Here is a 24,942-nt window from a genome sequence, read left to right on the forward strand (position 1 = left end):
TTAACGCCCGCATAACACCCATGGCGTCCTGCCACAGTGACATCCCACTGCGTGCACCGAATGGAACACCTGGCCGGAGCGCACAGCCCAGGGCACTGAGTCACAGGGCGGGGCTTTCCAGGTGTGAGCCTGCGAAGCCCAAGTTTATTTAGGACCTGCAGTCAGCAGCCCGGGGTAACCACCACATGGCCAGGGCCCCACAAGTCTCTAAGGGAGCAGAAAGCCTCATCTTTCTCCCGAGGAGCAGCTGGTGGTTTCGACCTGCAGACCAATGTCTGTCCACAACATCGCCAGGGCTCCTGCTACACAACCAGGGCCCCATGCGTCTCTAAGGGAGCAGAAAGCCTCTTTCTCCTTGAGAGCGGCCGGTAGGTTTGAACGGCTGACCTGGTGGTTTGCAGTTCAACCCACTGGGAACCCACTCTGCCACCCAGGTTTGCTTGCAGTTTAGAGTTCCAGCTGCCAGAACCAGACCCCCTGCAGCATTCGAGGGGATTCTGATTCACAGCCATCAGAACTGCACATTAACTGAACCAAACTCACTGCCGGCGGGCCCATGCAGCCCCCCGGGCAGGTAGAGCTGCCTCTGTGGGTGTCCCAGGCTGTGACTGGGAGTAGAAAGCCTCCTCTTTCTCTCACGGAGCAGCAGGTGGTCTCAAACAGCAGATCTTGTGGCTAGCAGCACAACGTGTAACCACTCTGCCACCAGGGTGCCTTCAGTCCTTAGGCCATGCACTTAGGACGCTGCCTGGGGCAGCAAACATGCACAGATGTTTCCCAGCGTGTTGCGGTCAGCTGCAAAGTGGGGTCAGATGAGGCCGTTTTTCTCCAAGCTTGCTGAGAAACACGCCGCCCACTGTCCCCTTCCCGCTCTGTGACTCAATGCCCCTGTCTCCTTTCCCCCATCTCCTCCCAAGCTTCCAGGCCACATGGCCACACTGGTCAGCCGACTGTCACCCTAACCTTCATCCCATTGGATTCGTGATACACCCAGTGCCAGCACCCCTCCCCGCGGGTGGTCTTGGAGGCCAGCACCAACCGTCTCTGAACTGTTTGGTTATTTGATGTCTGGGAGCCAGAAGCCCGCCCGAGGGCAGGGTGTGGGTGAGCCATTCAGGAAACCAAGATGGCAGCGCCCTTGTCAAGGACAAGGGCCACCCTGAGAAGCTCGCTAGGTGGCAGGGAGATGGCGCTTCTGCCAGGGAAGGAAGAGTGGCCGGCAAGGGGCTGGCACCCCATGCCCTTCAACCACCTTTAGCTCACTTGTCCCCTTTCCAGCTTCCAGGTGAGACCAGGCCTCTCCCGGGTCCCCTTTCCTGCCCCCTCTGCTTGGGTGTGGAAGGGACTAGGTTTGCTTGAAGCGCCTGATGACGTGTTGCATTGGTTACGTGTGGGGAGGAGCGGCAAAATCCCACCAACGCCCGCTTACCCTGGAGGTGGGGAGGGGCTGCTGCCATGGAAGAACTACCTGGGGGGCCGTGCCTGGCAGAGACCTGGGGAGGGGAGGGAAGGGTGGAGAAAGCAGGGGGAAGAGCATCCAGGAGGAACAGCGGGTGCAAAGGCACAGAGGCAGGAGCAGGCTCCGAGGGTGGACGGACCCTGGGGAGGCCTTGTGGCAGGCAGGGTCTGGCGGGGGAGGAGGGCACACTTCGTAGGCAAGCAAGGGCTTTTTACCTGATCCGTGCGAATCGAGGGGCTCTGGGACAAGGAGGGACACTTGGGGGGACGGGTCCTGGAACCCTAAAGCAAACACTGTGCCCCCATTGAGAATAGCCCTCAGGAGTCCTCCTTTGGGCCTAGAGGACGTGAGCCCTTTGGGACATCTGCAGAGCCCCTGCCTAGCTGTCCTCTGATGCAGCGAGCTATCGGGAGAGGCTGCTTGTCTGTGAAAGCCCCAGATCCATTTGCAGGGTCCCCATGTGGACGAAGCTGCTGACCACTGACCAGGGATGTGAATGGCCTTGCTCTCGATCAGGGAGAGGACACCAGGATGTGGGCTCATGCAGATGTAGCAGGCTGCCGGCCTGCTCAGATGCGGTTGGACCCCGCTGTGGCCTGTCCACGTGCGGCCCACTAGGAGAGGACGTGGCCAGAGACTTACCAAATAGACGTCGAACACTGAGGTGTTGTCGTCCTGAGCATCCGGAGCGTCTGGCTCGGGGGTCAGGTAGATGGTGCCCTCTTCCAAGGTGAACGTCGAGCTGGAAGGTAACCCTTTGCTGGGGAAATAGAGCAGTTGCCATGAGACGCCGTCACGGGGCCAACCCCACTGAGACTCTCACGATTATGGCCAAAGAGGCTGAGGCAGGGTGGCTTGGGGTAGACACTAACATTTTGGGGTGCATTCGGAGGATACGGTCCCCCTGCGGATGTGGCACCTGAATCAAAGACACTGATTTTCATCGCCTCGAGTCAGAATCCACTGAAGCCCATCGTGGGGTTTTCGTTCATCTGCTGAGATGGGGTGTGTGGGTGCCTTGCCTGTGAGCAGGGCTGTGGACCAGCAGGCCGGCTGCACATGTCTGGGTGTCCTTTCTGCGTGTGCACGTGCAGCCAGCTTACAGACGCCGGGATAGAGGGGCTTCCTGTTTGTTTCGGCACACAAGGTTGCTACATCTGAGGGCCTCAGACTTCAGCGTATATCAGTGCGATCGAGCGAGGGCCAGGTGGAGATCACTGACGATAGGGGTGCTTTCGGGAAGTGTGCTGAGGGGACTAGATGACGCCCAGCCATCAGAAAGAACAGTGTCTGGGGTCTTAAGGCCTTTGTTCTCTGAAGACAAGCATCCATCGCAGCCAGACTTCGGCCAAGTCCACATGAAGCAGCACACAGCCCGTGTGATCCGAGGATTGAAAATAGTAAAACCCGAGACTGGAAGAGGGAATGGTATCAGAGCTTGAATTCTGAGCACCGTCATCAGAAGCCCCAAATCCATGTGCAGGGCTCCCACGTGGCAGAAGCCACTGACCAGGGATGTGACTGGCCTTGCTCTCGGTCAGAGAGAGGGCGCCGGAATGTGGACTGATGCAGGTACAGTCAGGATAAAAGTTAATAACTTATCAGTGGCAATCCTTTGTGATCCATTTTTAACTTGTTCTAGTTTTTTATTTTTTTCTTGCTCTCCGATGGAAGTTTTTTTTTAATCGCATTTTGTTAATTTTTTTTTGGATGGTAGTGGTAGTGGTGTTTTTCTGTATATGAAGTCGAGAAAAGGTAAATCTATAGGGACAGAAACTGGATGGGCAGTGTCTTTAGGGGCACGGCAGGGCAGGCGGGAGGTAACAGCAAGGACAGGTAAGAAGCGCTTGTTCTGAGGCGGATTGTGGTGCCGACGGCACAGTCTTCCCGAGGTGTTTATGCCCGGAATTGGGCAGTAGGTGAGTTAGACGTGAGCACCAAAAACCCAGACCCAAACGTATGGCCACTGAGTCCATTCCGACTGACAGCGACCTGCAGGACAGGGTGGACCGGCCCCTGTAGAAGCTTCCAGGACTGCACTTCTGGGGGAGTAGAAAGCCTCGCGTTCTCTGATGGAGAAAGCTGGACACCCTGAGGCCAGCAGCCTCACTCACAGCACGTCACCAGGGCTCCGTATCACTCACAGCACATCACCGGGACTCCGTGTAGCTCACGTCATGTCACTGGGGCTCCGTGTATGTCAATCAAACGGTTATTTGAAAAAGAACGTCCGAGGGAGAGGCTGGTGACACTCGTGTCCAGCTTCCCTGGGAGTCTGGTGACCCAGCAGTGAGAATGCACGGGTGGGGGGAGACGGCTGGCAGGATGCCAGTCTGGGAGACCCCTGGGACGCTGTACCCTGTCCTCAGGAGCTGTTCTGCATTGAAATGGCCTCCAGCAATGGCCAGTTGTTTCTAGAACACAGGAGCCCTGGTGGCCCAGCGGCTGATGGTGTAGCTGCTTACCTGGAGGAGGAGGGAGAGAGCCCAGGCGCCCCCTTCTGAGGGCCAGCAGCTCTGAACCCCCAGGGCAGTCTGCTCTGCATGTAGGGCCATGAACTAAGAGAGAAAGCCCTTAGTTCGCCTGGGTAAGCAGCCACCTGAGGGCAAGGTCTTGTTTTTTGTTTTATTTTGTTTTCTGAAGATATGACTGGGGGTGGTGGTACGCAAACGCAGCAAACCGCACCACGAAGGAGCAGTGCTTTTCCGGGCCCTCTGCCCAGCGGGGGCTCGCTAGGTGCTGTCGGGAAATGGTCAGATGAAGCCCAAATGGACAAGCCCCTTTCTGGTTCCATTGCATTGTTGAGAAGAGCCCGGGCAAGCACAGGCCAGGTCAGCAGCCCCTCAGGGTACAAGTCCCCAGGGCTGTGACCCGCTCCCCCTCTCCTGTGTTTCCTGAGTTGCCCCGCCCTCCTTCACCCAAACCCTCTGCCCTCCGACCAGGGTCCCACCTACTCCTCCCAGTGGTTGTGGTCACTTAAAAGACCAGCATGCTCCCCTTTCACTCAAACCCACAGCTCATGACCATCCAGTGGGCATGGACCTCAGGGACCCCATGGGACAGGGCACAACTGCCCCTGCGGGTTTCCCAGACGGTAACTGTCCCTGTCTTTCTAGTTAAGCCATGTGGCTGTTTGGCTTTAAGGCGACTTTGGCGGATATTTTTGGCTTAAGGGTTAAATGTTATCTGAGGGCAATCACTGAGGGGGTTCAGCAAGTGCCCAGCGCTCCAGAGAGTCTGGGTGGCTGCTTGCAACACCCATCGAGCTAGGGGACAGGGAGGAAGTGCCGGGGACCCTGTGAGGCAGACCAACTGGATGGATGCCTCATGGAACCAGGACCCTTTGCCGTCCCAACAACTCCCTTCTGATTTTAATTTCTAAATGGTTCTGTTTATCTCCTTCCCAAGAGAGGAAGAGGCAAGGATATCCGAGAAGGGCTTTCTCGCTTAGTTCACGGCCCTACACGCACAGAGTGTGAAGCAAAGCAGAAGCAGCCCTCCCGACCCCTATCTCTGTTTGACCTCAAGCTCTCCCATCTAAAGGTAAGACCACTTGGGGCCCGCTTCCCCCAGCGATGCAGGGAGCATCAGGAGAGGATGGAAGGAAGACATAGTCACTGACGCTCAACCATTTCAGGAGCTAACTTGTGCCCAAGAATGGAGGCTACTGAGGGAAGGTGCCCATGCCACCCTACAGGCACGTAGTGAAGGCCCAGCTCTAGGAGCTGATGCGATGCCCGCTGAGAGGTTGCAGCATGCCGAGGCTGCAATGCAAGGCTAGCTCCCCTTTAGAATCCCGTAACACAGCGCCCCCCCCCTCCGCCCCACACACAGCCTCTGACCTCACCTCTCCGCCTTGGACTGAACTGGTCCCCCTCAGGCCCCCAGAAGTCACCGCTGGGAGCGGGCTCCTTTGTGGAAGGCACCCTGAGGAGACTAAGACTGGCCGATGACCCAGAGAGCCCTTGCCTGAGGCCACCCGTTGAGGACAAAGGCAGGTTTAAACAGGCTTAGTGTGGAATAAACCTGTGCAGGCAGGCGCTGGAAACTGAGGACCAATCCTTTCCACCCACCTGTACCAAGTTCCCCAGAGACCCCCTCCCCGGGGTATGGGTGGGGGGGGGGCTTTCCCTGGGCTGGCACAGCCTCCCCACTCCTTAACCGCACCCCCTAAAAGTCCCCTTGCTCCCACTGCTGGCTCCTTCTGGGTCTCTAACCTCTTCACAGGCTGTAGGCACGTGATCAGCCAAGGGTTAAGTTACAAAACTGGCTTCTGACCACTTCCCTCTGCTAACCCAGCAAAGCCAGCTTTTGTTCACGGGCAGCTAGGAAACAATGTTACATTTTAGCATACTCTGAAGGGAAGGCTGATGGCGCCATTCAAGGCACAGCAACCCTCTGGGACAGGGAAGAACGGCCCCTGTGGTTTCCCCAAAGGTGACTCTTACGGGAGTAGAAAGCCTCATCTCTCTCCTACAGAGTGCCTGGTGGTTCTGAACTGCCGACCTTGCGGTTAGCAGCCCAGCGTGTCACCACAATGCCACCAGGGTTCCTTAAAGGCCAATTAGGAAAGGTTGCACGCTATGTTATGGAAATGAACGGTGGCTCTTCCTTCCACAGGAAACGCTTCACGTGGGACGGGAGCTATTACCCGGCCTCCAGACGCTGGCACTTTGCAGGACTGAGTCTGAGCCCACAGTGATAGGATGCATTTGCTATAATCTGAGGATGCCCAGACTTGGTCTCACGCAGTTGGGACGTGTTCTCAGGAGGGGCCAGGCCCTGGAGAAGGACATCGCCATGCTTGCTGGACTAGAGGGGAAACAAAACAGAGGGGGACCCCCGACCAGATGGACGGACGCAGTGGCCATGACAGTGGGCTCAGACCTAACAATTGTGAGGCTGGTGGGGGCCCGGGCGGCGTTCTGTTCTGCTGCACACAGAACATGATGAATGAAATGGATGCCATGCCCCTTGATAAGGACTATGGAGATGGAGACGACTGAAGAGATACCACCCAGCCCAAACAAATGCATCCAAAGAAACCAGAACATTCTCTGGTTAGTCCAGCCTGATTCACGGCGGCCTCTCCGTGTCCATCGCCATGCCTTTCCTCCGGCTGACCTCACACCCCCAGCTCTTGGATCAGGAAGCCAAGCGCACTGGCCTCTTGTGCCATGTGAGACCGACAGTGAACTCCTGGCTGGTGATGACGGCCGGTCCAGGCAGAGGAGGGCTGGGGAACAGACGTCGAAGCTGATGTTCATTTCCTAGCCGCCACCTTGTTTTCTTTCCTCGCTGTTTGTTGGCTTGCGGGGCACAACGCTGACTTGGAATCGACGCCTCATTTCTCTGGCCGAGTGCGTCCTGCCCCCATTTCTGGGCTCTCTTCTAAGGTCCAGCCCCTCTCCCCAGGGAGGGCCACACACCAAAGACAACGGAGGGGTCACAGGCTCAGGGTCTAGAGGGCTCTTCTGGGAGCCTGGGCTGGGGAGCACCCTGTACCCCATGTGGCCCCAGCCCTCTAGACTCAGACTGTTTGTGGTCATTAGGCCTCCCTGGAAACATGACACCCAGGAAACTTAATTTACCAAGACTTCCCTGCTCTGACTTGCCCCCTTCCGAGTCGGAAACCACCCCGAGCAGTGGGTCAATCAGGGTGATGTTTCTGTAGCGTTCCCACTCCCGGGACCTAGCAGGACTGAGGCGGACTTGCTTCCTGAGGTGTCCAAGGTTGGAGGATCAGACAGCTTCGTCTTTCTCCCAAGGAATGGCTGGTGGCTTCGAACTGCTGACCTTGCAGATAGCAGCTCCATGCTTGACCTTTATGTCCCTGGGGCTTCTTACTCCGTTTATAGGAAAGTAAAAATGGCAACAAAAAAGTCTTCTTCCTCTGAGCCAAGGGTAGAATTGCCCACCTTTAAAGTTGTTCCCCCCCCCCTAATTCCACGCCCCCCACTGGCGGTGGGTGGGGTCTTCTGATGCCTGTCTGGCACCTCCCAGTCATCTCCGGCTGACCTCCCCTGACGGTCGCTGCCTTCCCCTCCTCACCCACTGGGATGGGGCTTCTATGTGAAATGTAACTGCCAAGCCGTCTCCCACGCACCTCCTGCCACAGCCGAGGGTGCTCTGCGGACAGGTGACAGGGACGCCCTGGTGGCTGAGGGAGTTACCTGCTGGTGGACAGCGCTGTCCTTTCCTGTGGAAAATGCTCATTGACGTACAAGGAGGAGGATGAGATTGTCGTCGCCAAGGAGGCAGCTTCGAACAGCGACGGGGTGCTGGGGACCAGGTCGGGGCGGCGCCGGGAGCCTAGGGCTGGTCGGAGGGGAGCAACACATGCCCGTCAGTCTCTGCCTGAGCATCACTCAGCCCTCGATCACAGCCCAGGCCCCCAGTGTGTGCGGCCTGGGCCGCAGAGTGAACAGCATGCTAGTTACACTTCTGAGCCGCCCAAGTTGGAATGGAAGAAAGTTTGTACACCAAGGACCGTGTACACTGAGTCACACAGTGCCTTATGGACGGGACCTTGCCAGGGCTCTCTAAAAAACAAAGCCCCAAACTAATCTAGCAGAGAGATTAGAAGGTCCTCCGTGGGGCTGTCAGGTAAGCGGTTCCTCTGTGGGGCTGTCAGGTAAGTGGTAAGACCACGAACTGCATGGTCAGGGTTCAAATCCACCGGCTGCTCTGCGGGAGGAAGAGGAAGCAGTCTACTCCTATAAAGATTCAGAGCCTCTGAGGCCCTGGTTGTGGTTGTGAGGTGCTCTCTAGCGGACCCCAACCCACAGCAACCTCATGGACAACAGATCAAGACTGCCCAGTTGGGCTCCATCCTTACAACCGTCCCCAAGCTCGGGCTCGTTATTGGAGCCCCGGTGCCGTCCATCTCCTTGAGGCCCTCTACTTCACCAAGCAGAGGGCATGCCCTTCTCCAGGGACTGGCCTCTCCTGACATGTTCAAAGTACGTAAGGCGGAGTCTCGCCATCCCTGCCGCTAACAAGTGCTCTGACAGGTCTTCTAAGGCACATCTTTCTGTCGACCCTTTCAGCAGTGTGAGCTCCTCTCAGTGCTCCTTTCCAGCATCAGAATCCAAATGCATCAATGATTCTACGGTTTCCTTATTCACTGTCCGCCTTTCACATGCACATGATAAAAGGAAAACACGGCTCGGGTCAGGGGCACCTCAGTCCTTGCTCTCCGACGCCTTAAAGAGGTCTTGTGCACCAGATTCACCCAGTGGCACATGTGCATTGTTGGACCTCTTGACGCTGCTTCCACGTGCAGTGATTGCGGATCCAAGCAAGACACAATCCTCGACAACTTCTCCATCCACCACGATGTCGCCTGTTGGTCCAGAGGTGAGGACTTTGGTCTTGCTGACACTGAGCTGTGGTCCACACTAGGCTCCGGTCCTTGATCTTCATCAGCAAGTGCTTCAAGTCCTCCTCACTCCCAGCAAGCCAGGCTGCGTCCTCTGCATACCGCAGGCTAAGAAGCCTTCCTCCAGTCCTGCTGCCGCACTCTTCTTCACAGAACCCGGCCTCTCTGATGATCTGCTCGGCACACGGGTGGAAGAGTGAGGGGAGAGGACACAACCCCTGACTCTGAACCACACAGGATCCCCTTGTTCTGTTCACACAACTGCCTCGTGACCCACCTACGAGTTCCTCATGAGCACAACGAAGTGTTCTGGCATCCCCATGCTTATCAAAGTTACCCCGTTTCCTGTGGTCCTTTGCTTAGTCAATGAAACACAGGCAAGCATCTTTCTGGTGTTCTCTGCTTTGAGCCAGGCTCCGTCTACACCAGCAATGATGCCCCTTGTTCCACGTCCTCTCCTGAATCCGGCATGCTCTGGCGGCTCCCTGTGGGGTGCTGCTGCAGCCGTGGGTGGGTGGTCTTCAGCAAGCCTCAGGGGGCCGCTGTGAATTGGATGACGGGATGGTGGTGGCGGGACACAGCATGACTGACCATTCAGAAGATGATGAGATCGCTCCCGGGGAATCCCGGGGCTCAGATGGAAAGGATGGCTGGCCAGGGAGAGAACCAGGGTCCCCCTCTTCTCCTGATGATGACATGCACACACGCGTCTCTGGTTTCCAAGTTTGGATGCAAAAACCCAGATGCTTTAAGGGCCAGTGACTTGAAAGATAAAGCCCCGCAGGTAGGTCCACCTAGCAGTAAGTCTCGGCCCCAGGGAGAATGGTGATAATCAGTTCATCTTGACGTGCAGTGGGAGCTGGCATCAGTGGCTGTTCTTCAGCCACCAGAGCAGCCCAGTGCTCAATGGGGGCCAGTCTAATTCATGCATTAGGGGCCACGTGCTCAGAGATTTGTAGGTGCTGCTGGGCCACTGTTGGACTGCCGACTCTGAGGTCGGTGGTCCATCCCCAACAGCTGTGTCTTGGGAGAGAGAGGGCTACGTGCTTGGGTGAAGATTTCGAGGCTTGCCAGAACACAAAGAACTCAGTCTTGGAAGAAGTACAGCCCAAGGTTCCTTAGAAGCGAGGCTTGCTCTCCCGTGTTTTGGACATGTTATGAAGAGAGACCAGTCCTTGGAAAGGGACATCATGCTGGTCAACCAGAAGGCCAGTGAAGAGGAGGAAAACCTAGCGGGACATGGATGGCACCGTGGCTCAGATGTCATATGGCCAGGCAGTGTGGGTCTGGGCAGGGTTCCACTCTGTTGTGCGCAGGGTCACCGTGAGCCAGAATGGAACCTTTAGAAGAATGCCAACACTCAAACCCACTGCCGTGGAGGTGACCTTGACCCACAGTGACCCTCTAGCACACAGGAGAGTGGCCCGGAGGCCTCTGGGGGCTCCCATGGAAGACGATGGCTCCGTGTTTCTCCCTGGAGCTGCCAGCCCATAGTTAGCATTTCTGGCGCTTAGCCCTTTGCACCATGGTCAGGCTCTTCCCAAGGAATGGAGCCGCAGTAGAAAAGCCTCAAGTGTCGCCTCTCCCTCGTCCGATGAAACTCAAAAGCACCAGACCAGACCGTCCGTCATGGATCCGATGCTCACGCATTGTGATCTGACAAGACGGGGCACTGCTCCCGCGGGAACCTGACACTGTCACTCTCTACAGGGGTACAAAGCCTCATTTTTTACCTGAGGGGTGACTGATGGTTTCAAACTGCTGACCTTGCAGTTAGCAGCACTTCCCCCCGCCCCCCCCCACCGCCAGTGGGCTCATTCATCAGGGGCTTCTTTAAGAAGCAGACTGGGCAGCACCCCTCCTACTCACTGTCCTGCTGAGTGGCCCAGCTGAGAGCCAACAGGCAGGCTGGTGTGGGAAAATATGTGAGTAGGTGGTAGGTCTGAACCACTAACCTGGCAATTAGCAGCTCACGTGTAACTGCTAGGCCACCCCGACAGCTAATAAGCCAAGTTTAGGCAGTAGCCAAGGACAGCCAGAAAATCCTAAACCTATTTGAAAAGGCCAATGGATGGCTTGTGCATTATAATGCTAAGCGAGTTTCTGGGGGTGCTTCCAGACTAAGATGAGGAAGAAAGGCCTGGTGACTGGCTTCTGAGAATCAACCAATTAAAGCTAACCCTCTGATCCAGGGGGACCCAACCCAGCGTCTTGTTCCTCTGTGCATGTTGGGGCGTGGGGCGGGGTGTCACTGCGAGTTGGGGCCGACGACATGACCACTAATAACTCCAACAACACTTCCATATCCACCCAGAGAATCAACCTGCCCAGCAAGGAGGAAAAGATCAAATTCCATGGAAACTCCACAGCTAGTGAGATAACTCCTGGTTACACCGGATGCCCATGCACACGCACGTATGGGCGCATCAGACACGCACAGACTGAGTCTCAGAGTTAAAAACTGCACCCTGAGTCCGACCTGTGGGTGGTGGGATCCTTGGGTGCTTTCCTGCTTTGTGTTCTCTACGGGCCCGTTGGCACCCCTCGCTTACACGCGGCCAGAGGCTTTCCCTTGCCGCGCGGCATCTCGCTCACCTTCTTCATCGAGGCTGCTGAAGCTCTGCCCTTCGCTCAGAAGGTCCCGCCTCCTGTCCTTCCACTCCTGGCTGAAGGAGGACACGATCTCCTGCGACGCTGCCTTCAGGGCGGCGATGGAGTTGCACCGTTTCTTGGACGGTGAGGCCTTCACAGCTGGACCAGCAGGAAAGGGAGACAGAGACGCTGCTGTGAGACCACGCCCCTACCTTCTCTTGGTGCAAACACCCAGTCACTCAGTGTCCCCAGCACCCCCTCCGTGCACATCGACGCGTGCTCACCACCCATCTCTGAGCTGCTCCACCCCTCACCGCCCCAGGTGGCTCATCGAACCTTTCGAGTTCCTGTAGTTGGCTACACCCCACACATAGTTCCTTGAAAGAGCACGGTTCTCCAGGCAGGCAGACTTTATGAACTAGTAGGGTGGCCGAGTGGGTTACAGATTGAGCTGGTGACCAACAGGTTGGTGGTTCAAAGCTACCAGCCGCTGCACGGGAGAAACATGCAGCTGTCGCCTCCTATAAAGTCTTCCAGTCTCGGAAACCCAAAGGGGCAGTTTGCGTCTGTCTGAGAGGGTCACTGTGAGTCAGAGTTAATTCTTTGGCAGGGGGTGGTGGGTTTCACTATTGGGTCCAGTAAGACTTTAGGGGCTTGGTTTTGGTTCATGGCGGGGGTGGGGAACGCCAGTGGAGATCAACACCAGTTCATGTCCCACGCTTCACCACAGAGAAGCAGCTCCAGCCTTCACTGGGGCAGTGACATCATCTGTCAACTTGAGGAAGGGGTGGAGTCTAGCCTGTCACCCAGGTCACAGCTTGATGACCTAATTTAGAGGTGCAATGGAGATAAATAGCTCCCTGGAAGCCAGGCACTCTGTCTCTGCTTCATCTCCCTGCGAGACATTCCTGTTGACAAGCCACATGGAGCTACGCTGATGGAGCCAGAGCCCTGGAGCTGGAGGAGCCACGTGGAGACCCCTGCCAGCACTGAGATGCTTCTACCACCACTGGATTCACAAGACCTTCCACTCACTGGCCTGTGATCTCCATTCATTAGGCATCATTGCATGCGTTGCGTGAGTCTGAAGAGGAATTCATAGACTGGTATTGGACATATGAGCTAGTATCGGACTCATGGACTCGATCTGGACTGGGTGGGGATGTTTCGCAATATGTAATTGCCCTCTGATATAAAGCTCTGTCTTACACACATGCGTGTCTCTGGACTTGTTTCTCTAGTCAGCTGGCCTAACACGGTAACACCAAAGATAGCCGGCGAGCTTTCCAGCTGATAAATTTGTGGGCCTGTGAATGATGTTGAGATCCCGGCAGCGTGCCCCAGTAAAGGTGACAGCTCAGGAAGCCCTACGGGGCAGCTCCCCTCGGTTGCCTGGGGCCCCTGGAGTGAATCCATCAGCCACAGAGAAGACAGCGTGGGAGCAGGTGACAAGGAAGTGGTGGGGGCAGGGCCCATGCAGAAGGCTGGAGGGCTGATTCCCAGGGGGCTCAGAAGTCAAGCTGGGACGCAGTACAATGGGATGGCACGCCCTTACTGCTCTAGTACGTCTAGTAAGCACAGTCTGTTGGCCGGGAAGGGTGTTCACGGCAGACTGCGGCTGTGGCTGGAGGTGCTGTGGAGCTGGTGCTGACTCTCAGTGACCCCATGTACGGCAGAAGGGACCGGCTATCGCCACCAGGGCCACGTGTGTGTCCACTGTCCCAGCGACTATGTCATCCACCTAGGGGTCCGGACTGGCTCACATCGACTCTGTCGCATGGGGCAGAGCTACCCCGTGGGTACCCGAGACCCTAACTCTTGAGGGCAGTAGGAAGCCTCATCTTTTTCTCTCGAAGGGACCAGTGGTTTCAAACTGCTGACCTTGTGGCTCGCAGCCCAACACGTGGCCACTGTCCACCAGGGTTCCTTCTGTCTGCCCACAGCCAGGCCCGACTTAGGCTTACGTTCTCCCTCCGGCTGCAGGCTGGGAACAATGGGGTGGTGGGGTTGATGGAAGACACAGCGCCCTGCCCACGTGGGGCTCCCGGGTATCCACAGCAGCACCACAGAAACAACGGCCTGAGTCCCAGAGCAAGGACAAGGACACAGAAGTCCCAGGCAGTGGAGGCCGCGGGGCACCAGCACTCTTGGCTTGGGGACACTGAGTGGACGGTGGTGGTCTTGAGGGGGCAGGTTGGAGGTCAGCTGCACACTCATTGCATGCCGGCCTGCAACCTTCCTTTGATGGTGTTTGTGAGGATGACTGGGCGCCTGTGAAGGGCCTGGGACAGTGAGGTGACCAGGTGTTGGCCCTTTCCGTGAACCGTCTGAAGTGCCCTCACAGAGACAGGTCTGCATGAGCCCAGTGCCCTTCCCGTAGGCCATTTCATCTAGCTGGGCACTCAACCGTTAGACAATCATACTCTGACATACCTGACCAGGATTCGGTATGTCTGGGCCCCATGCTAAACAGGAGCCTAAGGGATAGAGCACCCATCAATTTTCAGCCAGACTTGCTTAGCTGTAATTAAGTATTGCCCTGGGGAAAGTAAATAGTTCCAACTCTTATAGTTAGAAAAAAAAACAAAACTCGCCAAGCTGCCGGTAGAAAGCTCGGCAGTGAAGTGGTCACGACAAAATAGCATTCACTAAAAAAAACCAAAATGAGGCTGTGGGGAGACAGGAACTCTCATCCACTGCTGGTGGACCTGTAGGCATGTGCAGCCACTATGGAAATCGATATCTAAAACAGATGGAAGTCGAGCTACTATACAACCCAGCCATCCCTCTACTGGGCACATACCCAGAAGAGGCAAGAAACAAACCACGGCCAGACACCTGTGCTCCAATGTTCATCGCGACACAGTTCACAGTTGCAAGGAGTTGGAAACAACCCAAATTTCCGTCAATTGACAAATAGAATAAAAAATGATGGTACATACATACAAACAATGGAGTACTACGCATCCCTAAAAAGCAGTGATGAATGAATGAAGCACATTGCTGTGTGGGAAGAACTGGAGGAAATCATGCTAATCAAAGTAAGCCAAGCACAAAAGGACAAGTACAACATGAATCCGCTGAGGTAAGCTTAAAAAAAAAATGAGGCATAGGGAAAAAGCTACTGTATACAAACATTCCTGGGGAGAAGGCTAGCTACCATGACAGGGCCCAAACTCAATCCAGGGATAAATATGGCATCCAACTAAGTAGGAGGGGGAAAGAAAGGGGGGAAAAACATGTGGGTGTCGGGGTGGGCGAGCAGGGCACTAACCCACCCACAGGGAGGGTATTGTTTATATCTCCACAGGAGAGGGAGAGAGAGAGACCAGGCTTCAACCTGACATGCCAAGACGTGAATACAACATATATCGGCATGTACCAGGGAAACAATAGAGAGGTCTGTGGGGCCAGCCCCAATCCCAACTACGTGGACACCCCCACCCCAGAAGAATGCACTTCAGTGCTCAGCACTGGGGCTACAGCTTGGGGAGAGGGGGCGCATCAGATTAGAGCACATGGGAGAAACGAAAAGGGACGGAGAGGGAGGGGTGGACATCCTGGCCCACCAAGCCGCAAGGACGATGTCCCTGCTCAGAGCAGACAATGCAAAGAGAGGACCATAGGGCAGGCCCCACCACGAGACACGAAGTCCCTCACTAGTGCTATGGAGGGCAATGCTGGAGACACAGTGCGGGAACTGTGCACAATCTGACCCCATCACTCTGGGGCGAAACACTAAGGGCATGCAACAGAGCAGCAAGGCGAGCAAAGTGACGAGACCCCCGGGGAATACCAGAAACAGACCTTGGAGACAGAGTGGCACCCATCAGACTCGACTGGGAAACACTCGTAAAGGCCAACAAGCAGACCCTGAACTCTTTACAGGCTTCCCATTTTTGTCAGTGGCTTTCTTTTTGTTGTTGTTTTGCTATTGTTTTGTTGTTCTTGACTTCCTTTGTTGTTTTATTTGGCTTTGCCTGGTTTTTGTGCTTATTAATGTCTCTGCATGCCATCTAGATAAGATAGGCGGGATAAATAATTCAGAGATGAAAAAAAATGGGACCAATGGTTCCGGGGGTGATATGGGATAAGGGGAGGTGGGAGAAAGGAAGTGTTTTTGTGTGGGGGCAACTCAGGGACAAGGGAACAACAAGTGAACTAAAATCAATGGAGAGAAGGGCGTAGGATGCCTAGTGGGGCTCAATCAAGGGCAATGTAGCAGTGAGGAATTATTAAATGAAGGCCAAACATGATGGTGGGACAAGAGGGAAGTAAAAGGAAATAGAGGAAAGAACCAGGAAGCAACAGATATTTATAGAGGCCCCAATACAGGCATGTACATATGTAAATATATTTATATATAGCGAGAGGGGTATAGATGTACTTATATCTGTATGTTAAGAATTAAGATTGCAAATGGTCATTGGGCCTCGACTCAAGTACTTCCTTAACACAAGAACACTTTGTTCTAATAATCGGCATTCTGTGATGCTCACCTTCCTGACACTTCGCTGAAGACAAATAGATGCATAAGCAAATGTGGTGAAGAAAGCTGATGGTGCCTAGCTATCAAAAGATCTAGCATCTGGGGTCTTAAAGGCTTAAAGGTAAACAAGCGGCCATCTAGCGGAGAAGCAACAAAGCCCACATGGAAGAAGCACACCAGCCTGTGCAATCACGAGGTGTCGATAGGATCAGGTATCAGACATCTAAGACCCAAAACAAAATCATACCCAATGTGAATGGGGGGCGGGGCATGGAGTAGAGACCCAATGCCCATCTGTAGACAATTAGACGTGCCCTCACAGAAGGGTCAAAAGGAAGAGATGAGCCAGTCAGGGTGCAGTCAATAGCACTGATGAAACACACAACTTTCCTGTAGCTCTTTGTTGGTTCCTTAACACTATCACGATCTCAATTCTACCTTACAAATCAGATTAGACCAGAGCATGCGCAATGCTACAGATAAGAATCCACAACACAGGGAATCCAGGATAGATAACCCCTCAGGGACAACAAGGAGAGTAGAGGTATCAGGAGGATTAGTGGAGGGTGGCGGAAGAAGGGGGAAATCAATCACAAGGATCAACCTAGAACCCCCCCCATGAATAATGGAAAAGTGTTGGAGGACAATATAAGATATGGAAATAATAATCTATAACTTATCAAGGGTTCGTGAGGGCGGGCAGGGGAGGGACGGGGAAGATATGGGGAGCTGATAGCAGGGGCTCAAGTGGGAAGAGAATGCTGTAAAAGGATGGCAGCTCTGTGCACATGTGCTTGATGCACTGGGTGAACGTATGGATTGTGATAACAGACGTAAGAGCCCCTAACAAAAGTATTTAAAAAAAAAAAGGACGAAGATCCTACCTTGGATTTTCTTGAAAACTCTGGAATTCATAAACTTCAGGAACCTGTCTGCGTAGAAACTTGGTCTGTGGACTGAGACGGCGTCCTGCAAGACAAGCCCCGTGTCCCCGTGACTTCTCAGCCAGCCCTGGACACCGACCGGCACGGCAGTGTCCCCCTCCCCACAGGCTGCGCCCCTGGCCAGGCCCTGCGCCTTCAGGAGTCAGGCTGGGGGTCAGAGGGCGTGCATGGATCCAAAACCATTCTAGCTGTTCCAGGGGGAAGAGCCTCCTCCCCTGGCGGGAGACCCTCCCTCAGCTGGACAGAAAGGGTGTGGGAGCCTGGGCCGAGCCCGACCGCACTCAGCCTGTGGTGAAGACAGGTGGAGACAAACAATGCTCTGCAGTGTTTTCCAAGGTCAGCGTGTTTTCGGGGCGTGAGCCCAGGCTGGTGGAGCAGTGGCGCCCACACAAGGGCCGGCTGAGGGTGTATGCAGGCCTCCGCTCAAAGCAAGTGCCCAGGAAAGCGGGCTGTTCAGGGAGGAGAGAGAGGGACACTCACCCCGTCATAGACGAGAGCTTTCCAGGAGTGCTCCAGCTTCTTCATCAACCTAGACGCCAGCAGACAGACAGACCGTGAGCTGCCATGCACCCCCCCTTTCCCCACTCCAGAGCATCTTCAGAGTTTAGGCCCCGCAGCGCACGGACTGCCGCCCCACCTGTAGGACTGCAGGACGTCGATGATGCCCATAAAGAGCAGCAGCTTTTCTCCTCGGTGGCTCTTGGCCGGGATTCCTCCCATCCTGTGGGCGGGGCAAAAGACAGCACACCTAGGTCAGGCGTCCTCAGGACAAGAGGTTGGGGGTGTATGGGTTGGGGCGGGCCCTCTGGGGACGGCTTCCTAGGAAGCCAGAGACACAGACTTCCCCACTGAGGACCACAGACCACTGCTTGTCCAGTTGGATGGGAAGAACCTTAACGATTACTTAGTCATTCCTATTTTAAAACCCAGGGCACAGTGCTTCCGTGTCGGGCTGCTCACCACAAGGTGGGCGGTTCAAAACCACCAGTTGCTCCGAGGGAGAAAGATGGGGCTTTCTATGCCTGTTAAAGTCCCGGAGACCCACAGGGGCAGTTCTGCCCTGTCCTGCAGGGAGTTTTGTTTTGTTTTTGGTATTTTAAGACCACAGCACATATTTTTCATGCCTTTCAAAATAACATTTATTTTCAAATAGTAGTAAAAACACTCCCACGCCCTCCAAATTAAACACAGTGCCAAGTTGATGCCGACTCACACTGACCTTGTGCAACAGGGTAGAGCCACCCCCGTAACTCTTCATGAGAGCAGACAGCCTCCCCTTTCGTCCTTGGAGCGACTGGCGGTTTTGAACTGCCGACCTTTGGATTAGCAGCCCAATGTGCAATGCCACTAAAAGCGCTGTATAAATCCAGTGCCCATTGTAATGCAACACAGAAAAGCACACAGAAAATATGCATAAAACACAATCTGTAGGACGTGAGGTGAACGGCACCTCCCATTGGACAGCCCGGCCGTGTGCGTGTTGTGCACACGGTGGCGGTTACAGTCTCGTGTTTAATACTCTGCCCAGCACATGCTCATGTCTCTGCTCATCTGCTTCTTAGCAACTGTCCAGCATGTGCCCAGACGGGGGCAGCCTGCGAGGGGACGTTTGGAAGAGTGTCACATGCCCACTCTCTTCCTGAACTGAAATCCTGCTCCTGAGGGCACCTGGAGACCGGGCAGGGCCCAGTGACCAAGATCAGGGTGCTCTTGCCCTGGCCTCCTGGCCACTCGCCACCTGCGCCTGATGGTAACCCGGGTCTCCAAGACGGGTCTTTGGCGGTCACTGCTTCTGCTCCTTGGGAGAGCCCTCTCCGCTGTGCCTGTGTCTTTCAGTGGTTCAGCGGGCATGTGACCCGAGGACAACCAACGGAAGAGTTTAAATGCCACAGGAAGCTTAATAAAGCCTCTCAACTGCAACTGTACTCCTGCCTGGACCCGCCGTCCTCAGCTCCCGTGTCCCTCCAGACTCCCGGGACAGGACCCCACGGGACTGCTCATCTCGTCCCTGTCCCCATGGGGTTTAGCTGTCCTCTAGTCACAGGAGGAAAATCACACGCCCACACAAAACAAAACAAAGACTCAAACAAAGCAGAGAATAAACTTCAATCTAGGTGGAAGCGGAGTAGAAGCTAGAACAAATTTAAGAACTGGGTCGGGATGGAGGACAGATGGTGACCTGGTAATGCTTAACCTCACTCCGTCTGCACGGATCCACGTTCCCACAGAGTCTGCCTGTGGGCAGGCCACCTCCCGCCCCCCCCAGGCACGGGGCTCTCAGAGGCTTCATCCTCAGGGGGCTCCACAGAGATGGATGCTGCTCTCAGAACAAGCCCCTTCTTTCTCTCTCCTTTTATTTTGTTGAAAGTTCATTTTTGGGGGGCTCTTACAATAATCCATACATCAACTGTATCAAGCATATCTGTGCGTATGTTGCCCCCATTCTTTTCTAGACATTTACTTTCTATTTGAGCCCTGGGTACTAGCTCCTCTTCCCCCACCCCCGTCCTTGTGACCCCTTGATAAATTAGAAATTGTTATTTTCATATCTTACACTGACCACTACCGCCTCCCTTCCCCCATGGTTTCTGTTGTTCCTTCTCCTGGAGGGGTGTGTGTGTGTGTGTGTGTGTGTGTATCATGCAATCGGTTCTCCCTTCCTCCCCTCCTCTCCCCACCTAACCCCCGCCCTTCTGGTGTCGCTATTCCCATTCCTGTTCCTGGATTCTGAGTGTCGTGAGTTCGTATCTCTTATCTGTACCTGTGCACGTGCTCCGGTCTTGCCCGCAGTGAAAGGCAGCACTGGGGTCATGGTGGTGGGGGGTGAGGAAGCCTCAAGGAACCAGAGGATAGTGTGTGTTTCGTCGGTGCTTTACTGCGCCCTGCTTGACTCATCTTTCCTCGTGACCCTTCTGTGATGGAATGTCCCATTGTCTACAGATGGCTTGGGGAGCGGAAGGGGCACACTCACGTGTCCGGGCTCTCTGGGATGACCGCGTCCCCTGACGTCCCCGAGCCCTGGATCGACTCCATGGCCGTGGAGTAGAGGACCTTCTGTGTTGCCGGACGCTTGGCATCCTGCACAGAGGCGTCCTCCTCTTTGTCCTTGGGGGAGTGGTCCAGCACGTGGATGCCCAGCAGGAGGCTGTAGTCCATGATCTTGAAGCTCTCCAGAACCTGCGGGAGGAGGAGAGCAAGGTGCCCGGTCAGCCGCAGGGTCCACAGAGCCCAGCGGACACACGGCCCCGCCTCCCGCAGCCGAAGAGAAGACGCGCCAACAGCCACAAAGAAACACCCAGGAGAGCGCTCCTCAGACGCGGAGATGGCGAGACTCTGTCTTATGCACTGTGAGCAGGAGGTTGCAGGGACTGGTCCCCGGAGAAGGGACATCAGGCCCGGGTGACACTCTGTGGGAAAGTAGGAGGATCCTGGATGAGGGGCTGCCCCCAGGGGCTGCAGCCATGGACTCAAACCTAGGAACAAGAGGGGGGTGCAGGACCAAGGGGCCACTGGGTGTCCGCACTGACCAACAGCCTGGAGCTCAGTGGTCACCTTTGGACTTGTGGCTGCTCCTACTACCCGAGGCGCTGCCAAAGCAGTCACCCGGCTCTACCTTCTGATTGAGGAGTCCCTGAGAGGAGCCCCCTGAGCCCTGGGGTGTAAGCTCCCCTGAGAGCGTGTCCCTGGGGAGCTAGGCCCCCCTGGAGAGTGACAGGCTATAAAAAGAAACTCAGTTCCCACCGTGTGACAGGCCGGCCACCTGTAGCAAAGAAGACAGGAAGTGGGGGCAGCGTCTGACCTCCTCATGCCACGCCCCACACTCGATGCCGTCCAGTTGATGCCGACGCACAGTGACTCTACCGGACGGGGTACGACTATGCCTGTGGGTTTCTGAGACTGTCACTCTTTCCAGGGGTGGAAAGCCTCACCTTTCTCCCACAGAGCGGCGGGTGGTTTCAAACTGCTGCCCTGGCAGCTAGCAAACCAGCACATAGCCACGAGGCCACCAGGCAGGACATCACCATCACAGGCTCAGCGACCGAGGTCAGACCTGCCCCATCCGCCATCCTTCCTTCCCAGCTACAGCACCAGCCGCCCCTCCCACAGCGCTCGCTGTGTCTCTGCTGAGCTCCAGGAGTCACGCAACGGCCACACACAACTCACAGATGATGCCCGCGTTTATACATTTGATTAGGGGTGTTAAGGCTACAGTTGGGGTGAGATAAGCTCGCGAGACAGCCCTTTGGTCAGGAAGGTTTCTTCTCTCCCGTGTCCACAGGCAGGCCTGCCTCTGGCCCTCAGCTTCTGTTAGGGAGCCAGAATAGGGACCAGGTTGTCTACTGGGCAAGCTCCAAATTCAGGCTCCAAGCCTGGCTAGGAAGGGGGTGGGCCCCAATCTGGGCCAGGTGGGCTTAATTCAGCCAATGGGGTCAACCAGTACCGTCGACCATGCCTCCCCTTGGGGGTGTCCCCAAAAAGCCGGAAACTCTGAGCCCACCGTGTTCCCTCCCAGGGGCTCCACACAGTTGAGCGAAGGCTGAGCCGCGGTCCCTCCTGTCCAGTGGCTCCTCGGCCGCCCGGCTGTGCGTTTTCTCAGGTTTCCACGTGTGGGTGAGACGTGCCCTGAGGGGGCCTGTGTAAAACCTGAAACTTCTTCTCTTCTTTATAAAACTCACTTGGATCACAATCCAGGAGTGAATTCTTTCTCGCTTGAAGACAAGGACCGAGGTATTTCCACCTGAGAAACCTAACACCTGGCCCGGCCTCTGCCCTGCCCTGGCCATGTCACAAAGCTCGGTCAGGGCTGCAAATAAATGCCCAAAGGGCACGCCACTCTGCTCTGAGCCCCAGCCTGAAGGACTCAGCTCCAGATTCAAGGCCCAGCAGACCCACCTCCCCAAGTAAGTGCCCAGAGGCACCCCACTCCACAAGGCAGCCTCTGCCCACCCCAAAGCTTGACTTGCTCTGTGGGCTGGGCGCCCACTGCTCTGTCTCACGCTCTGGCTCCTGGTTCCGCTGCTGCGCCTCCTCTGGTGACATGGCTGTCCCCTGGGTCCGGGGGGCTCACTGCGTAGGGACTTTGGGGTCAGAGGACTAATGGCTGACTCTTCTGCTCCTGAGAGGGCTCCTTTCTGACCAGCAGGACGGCAATCAACATGAACCTCATTAGCGATCACTCACAGCTGAATCCTTTCATCCAGTCAGGCACTTTTCCCCCACCTCCTTACCCAGGCCCCTCAGGACAAGAAAGGGCATCTGGTGGGTGGGTGTGGGGTATCACAAATGGCTGAAGAGCCACATTAAGTAATCCACACGGCATCTGTGTACACTGCAAATCGGCCAGCCTTTCTGGAACAAAGTCCTGGGGATGGGTGGCAGCCCCGTGTGTTTAAGATGACAGCTTCCAGTATGGATGACAACTCTGTGTAAAGGAAGCCCACCCACATCCTCACATCTGGGCCAGTGGGTGGCATCACGGCAAATGGCGCCAAGACCGCGGCTGGCAGGGAGTTCCTCTTGCTTGGAGCGCCGACCAAGGTCACGGCAGCAGCAGTTGGTCGAGGGACGCCCGGTGCTGGGCCAGGCTGCCCGCACAGAAGAGCAAGGTTGCTGCGTTGAGGATGCAGGTGTGCCTGGCCCAGGCCCTGGTGTTTTAGATCGTCTCATGTGCCCAAGGGAGAGGGACACTGAGTTTACAGAAGACCAGGAAAGAACCCATGCATTTGGACGGTGGTGCTGGTGAAGAATATCAAGTGCCATGGACTGCCCGAAGGACAAACAGACCCGAGTTAGCGAAAAGGCAGCCAGCATGCTCCTTAGAGCTGAGACACGCTCCTTGGACATGCTGCTTTGTGCGTGTCGTCGGGAGAGACCAGCCCCTGGAGAAGGCCACCATGCTTGGTCAAGCAGAGGGCCAGGGCAAAGGAGGATGGCCCCCGACAAGGTGGATGGATCCGTGGCCGTGACACCAGGCTCCAACATTGCCGTGGGAGGACCGGGCAGTGTCCCCTCCTGCTGTCCACTGCATTGCTGTGGGTCGGAACGGGCTTGAGGGCATCTGACAAGCAGCGTCAATGGAGAGCGACAGCAGCTCAGCTCAATCCTCCCTGCCCAGCCGCAAACCAGGGGAGCGGATAAATCCACCAGAAAGGCGACACACCTGAGCAAGGAGTGTTTGGCACCCACCTGTGCCCGGAGTGTCTGCCTGCACACTGGGCGGACTGTGGGCCTGGGCATTTGTTAGGCAAAGTACAGGCTGCCTTGCTGTCCCGGCTGCCATCCCAACTAGTCTGCGTGAGGCTCTGCTGCCTCGCTCGCTCATAGCAAGTGCCACCAGGACCGCTGAGAGCCTGCGGAAGCAGGGCGAGCACAATGTTTGGCTGGGGACAGCCAGGCGGCCCTGCCTTCTCTGCCGAGGGCTGCTTCAGTCAGCATGAGTGCCGTGCACAACCAAGACCAGCATGGAACACAGTCAGCACACCACCCTGCATACACATCCGCTCACACCTGTTCCGGGGCACACGCACGGCTTGGGGGGTAGAGGGGAGTTCTCCTGGCAAAGTGTGGGTCACGGTCTCTCTCACTGGGGGCAGAATGCAGGAGTGTTCTTTACGCAGACTGGCCTTGCTGTCAAGAGCTGCTGCTACAGCCAACCTCCACTGCAAGGGGACCCCAGGCCCCACAGAACGCCCACAGCCCAGGGATGGCTGTGGTGAGTCTGTTGGGATCTTCAGGTCATGGTTCCCACTGGCTGGTTTTCCTGCCAGCGATAGCCAGGCCTTTCCTTCTACCCTGCCTTTGCTAGGCAGCTCCGTGGAAACCTGTTCAGCGTGAGACGGACAGGCACCGATGGACGGAGGCTGCAGGTGGAGTGCGTGGTTGGGAAGTGACCCAGGCCTCGCATGGCAGGAAAAGCTGCTTTCACTGAGCGGCAGGCTGCTGCCCTCTCCTGGTGGACAAAGGTCTTGAGAGTGGCTGATTGTCCTCCCCCATCCCCTCACTGCGTATGCGCTCCCCTCGGGTGGCTGGGGAGGGCCACATGGCTGTATGGAGTTAGAGGTGGTCGTGGTGGAGGTGGAGGTGGTGGTGGTGGTGGTGAGGGAAAAGGTGGTCAGGGGCTGTCAAGTCGATTCCAACTCCCAGCAGAGCACAGGAGCACACAGAACTGCCCTGTGGGATTCAGTGGGGTCGGACTCCAGCCCCCCGGTCTTTCAGGGGTGCTGCCATTGTTGCAGGTGCCGGTAGACTAGCCCCTGACTGTCCTCTCTCCTCTCCTGCATGCCTCATGCCGTGTTCCTTCTCGGGCTGGGGAAACAAGGCAGAGAGGAGGGGGCTCAGGAGACCCCTAGAGGCGCTTCCAAGCATCTCCTCCCTGAGGGCCGGCCCTGCACGTGTCACTGTGCTGGAGCTCATCTGGGCTGGAGCCCTAGTGGCAAGCGGGTAGGCTAACTGGAAAGCCAGAGGTTGGCACCCACCTGCCACAAGTGAGTCCCTGGGGGTGTTAATGGTTCCTGCTGCCCAGTGTAAGGCAGGCCTGGCAACCTGCCCTGTCCAGATGACGGCAAGGAGACCCTCCACAGCAGTTTATCCTGACACGCGGGGCCCGTGATTTGCGGGGGACTGGATGGCTATGGGTTTGACGATCCAGCCCCTTCCGAAACACCATTGACATGCAGTTGATGGGGACTCACCGGGACTCGGCAGAGACCGTGGCACTTGACGGGAGTAGAGAGGCCCATCTTTCTCCCCACAGAGAGCCTGGTGGCTTTGGACTGCGAGCCCTGTGTTAGCAGCCCAGCATGTCACCAGGCTCCACCTCTAGCCCCTGGGAGGGAGGAAGAGGATGGCGGCCACACTTGTGTCCATCCACCAGTGGAAAACGACTCCAAGCAGTATTCCAAATCATGTCTGGGGATTTCCGTTAGCAGACCCGCCCGAGCACCCTGCGTAGGGAAAAAGGGACCCGCTGCCTCCCACAGGTCCTCCCAGGTGACCGGCCAGCACGGGTCCAGGAGAGCCGGGCCCGGCTCTCTTGGTTTCCCGTCACTTCCTCACTAATGCCATCAAGGGACAATAC

At 56.1% G+C, this 24,942-nt stretch overlaps 1 protein-coding gene across 1 annotated transcript in view; it reads right to left on the minus strand.

The window, feature by feature from the left end:
- Positions 1-1,171: 1,171 nt before the first annotated feature.
- Positions 1,172-24,942, minus strand: part of PIP5K1B (phosphatidylinositol-4-phosphate 5-kinase type 1 beta) — a 47,204-nt gene continuing 23,433 nt past the window's right edge. The window contains exons 8-15 of the mRNA XM_075558854.1: positions 19,837-20,042; positions 17,503-17,586; positions 17,346-17,394; positions 16,806-16,890; positions 11,436-11,591; positions 7,633-7,777; positions 2,102-2,219; positions 1,172-1,195 (exon numbers count right to left, since the gene is read on the minus strand). Coding sequence (XP_075414969.1) covers positions 1,172-1,195; positions 2,102-2,219; positions 7,633-7,777; positions 11,436-11,591; positions 16,806-16,890; positions 17,346-17,394; positions 17,503-17,586; positions 19,837-20,042 — 867 coding nt within the window. The remainder of the gene's footprint in view (positions 1,196-2,101; positions 2,220-7,632; positions 7,778-11,435; positions 11,592-16,805; positions 16,891-17,345; positions 17,395-17,502; positions 17,587-19,836; positions 20,043-24,942) is intronic.

This window comes from Tenrec ecaudatus, chromosome 10 (assembly GCF_050624435.1).
Source record: "Tenrec ecaudatus isolate mTenEca1 chromosome 10, mTenEca1.hap1, whole genome shotgun sequence".
Taxonomy (NCBI): domain Eukaryota; kingdom Metazoa; phylum Chordata; class Mammalia; order Afrosoricida; family Tenrecidae; genus Tenrec; species Tenrec ecaudatus.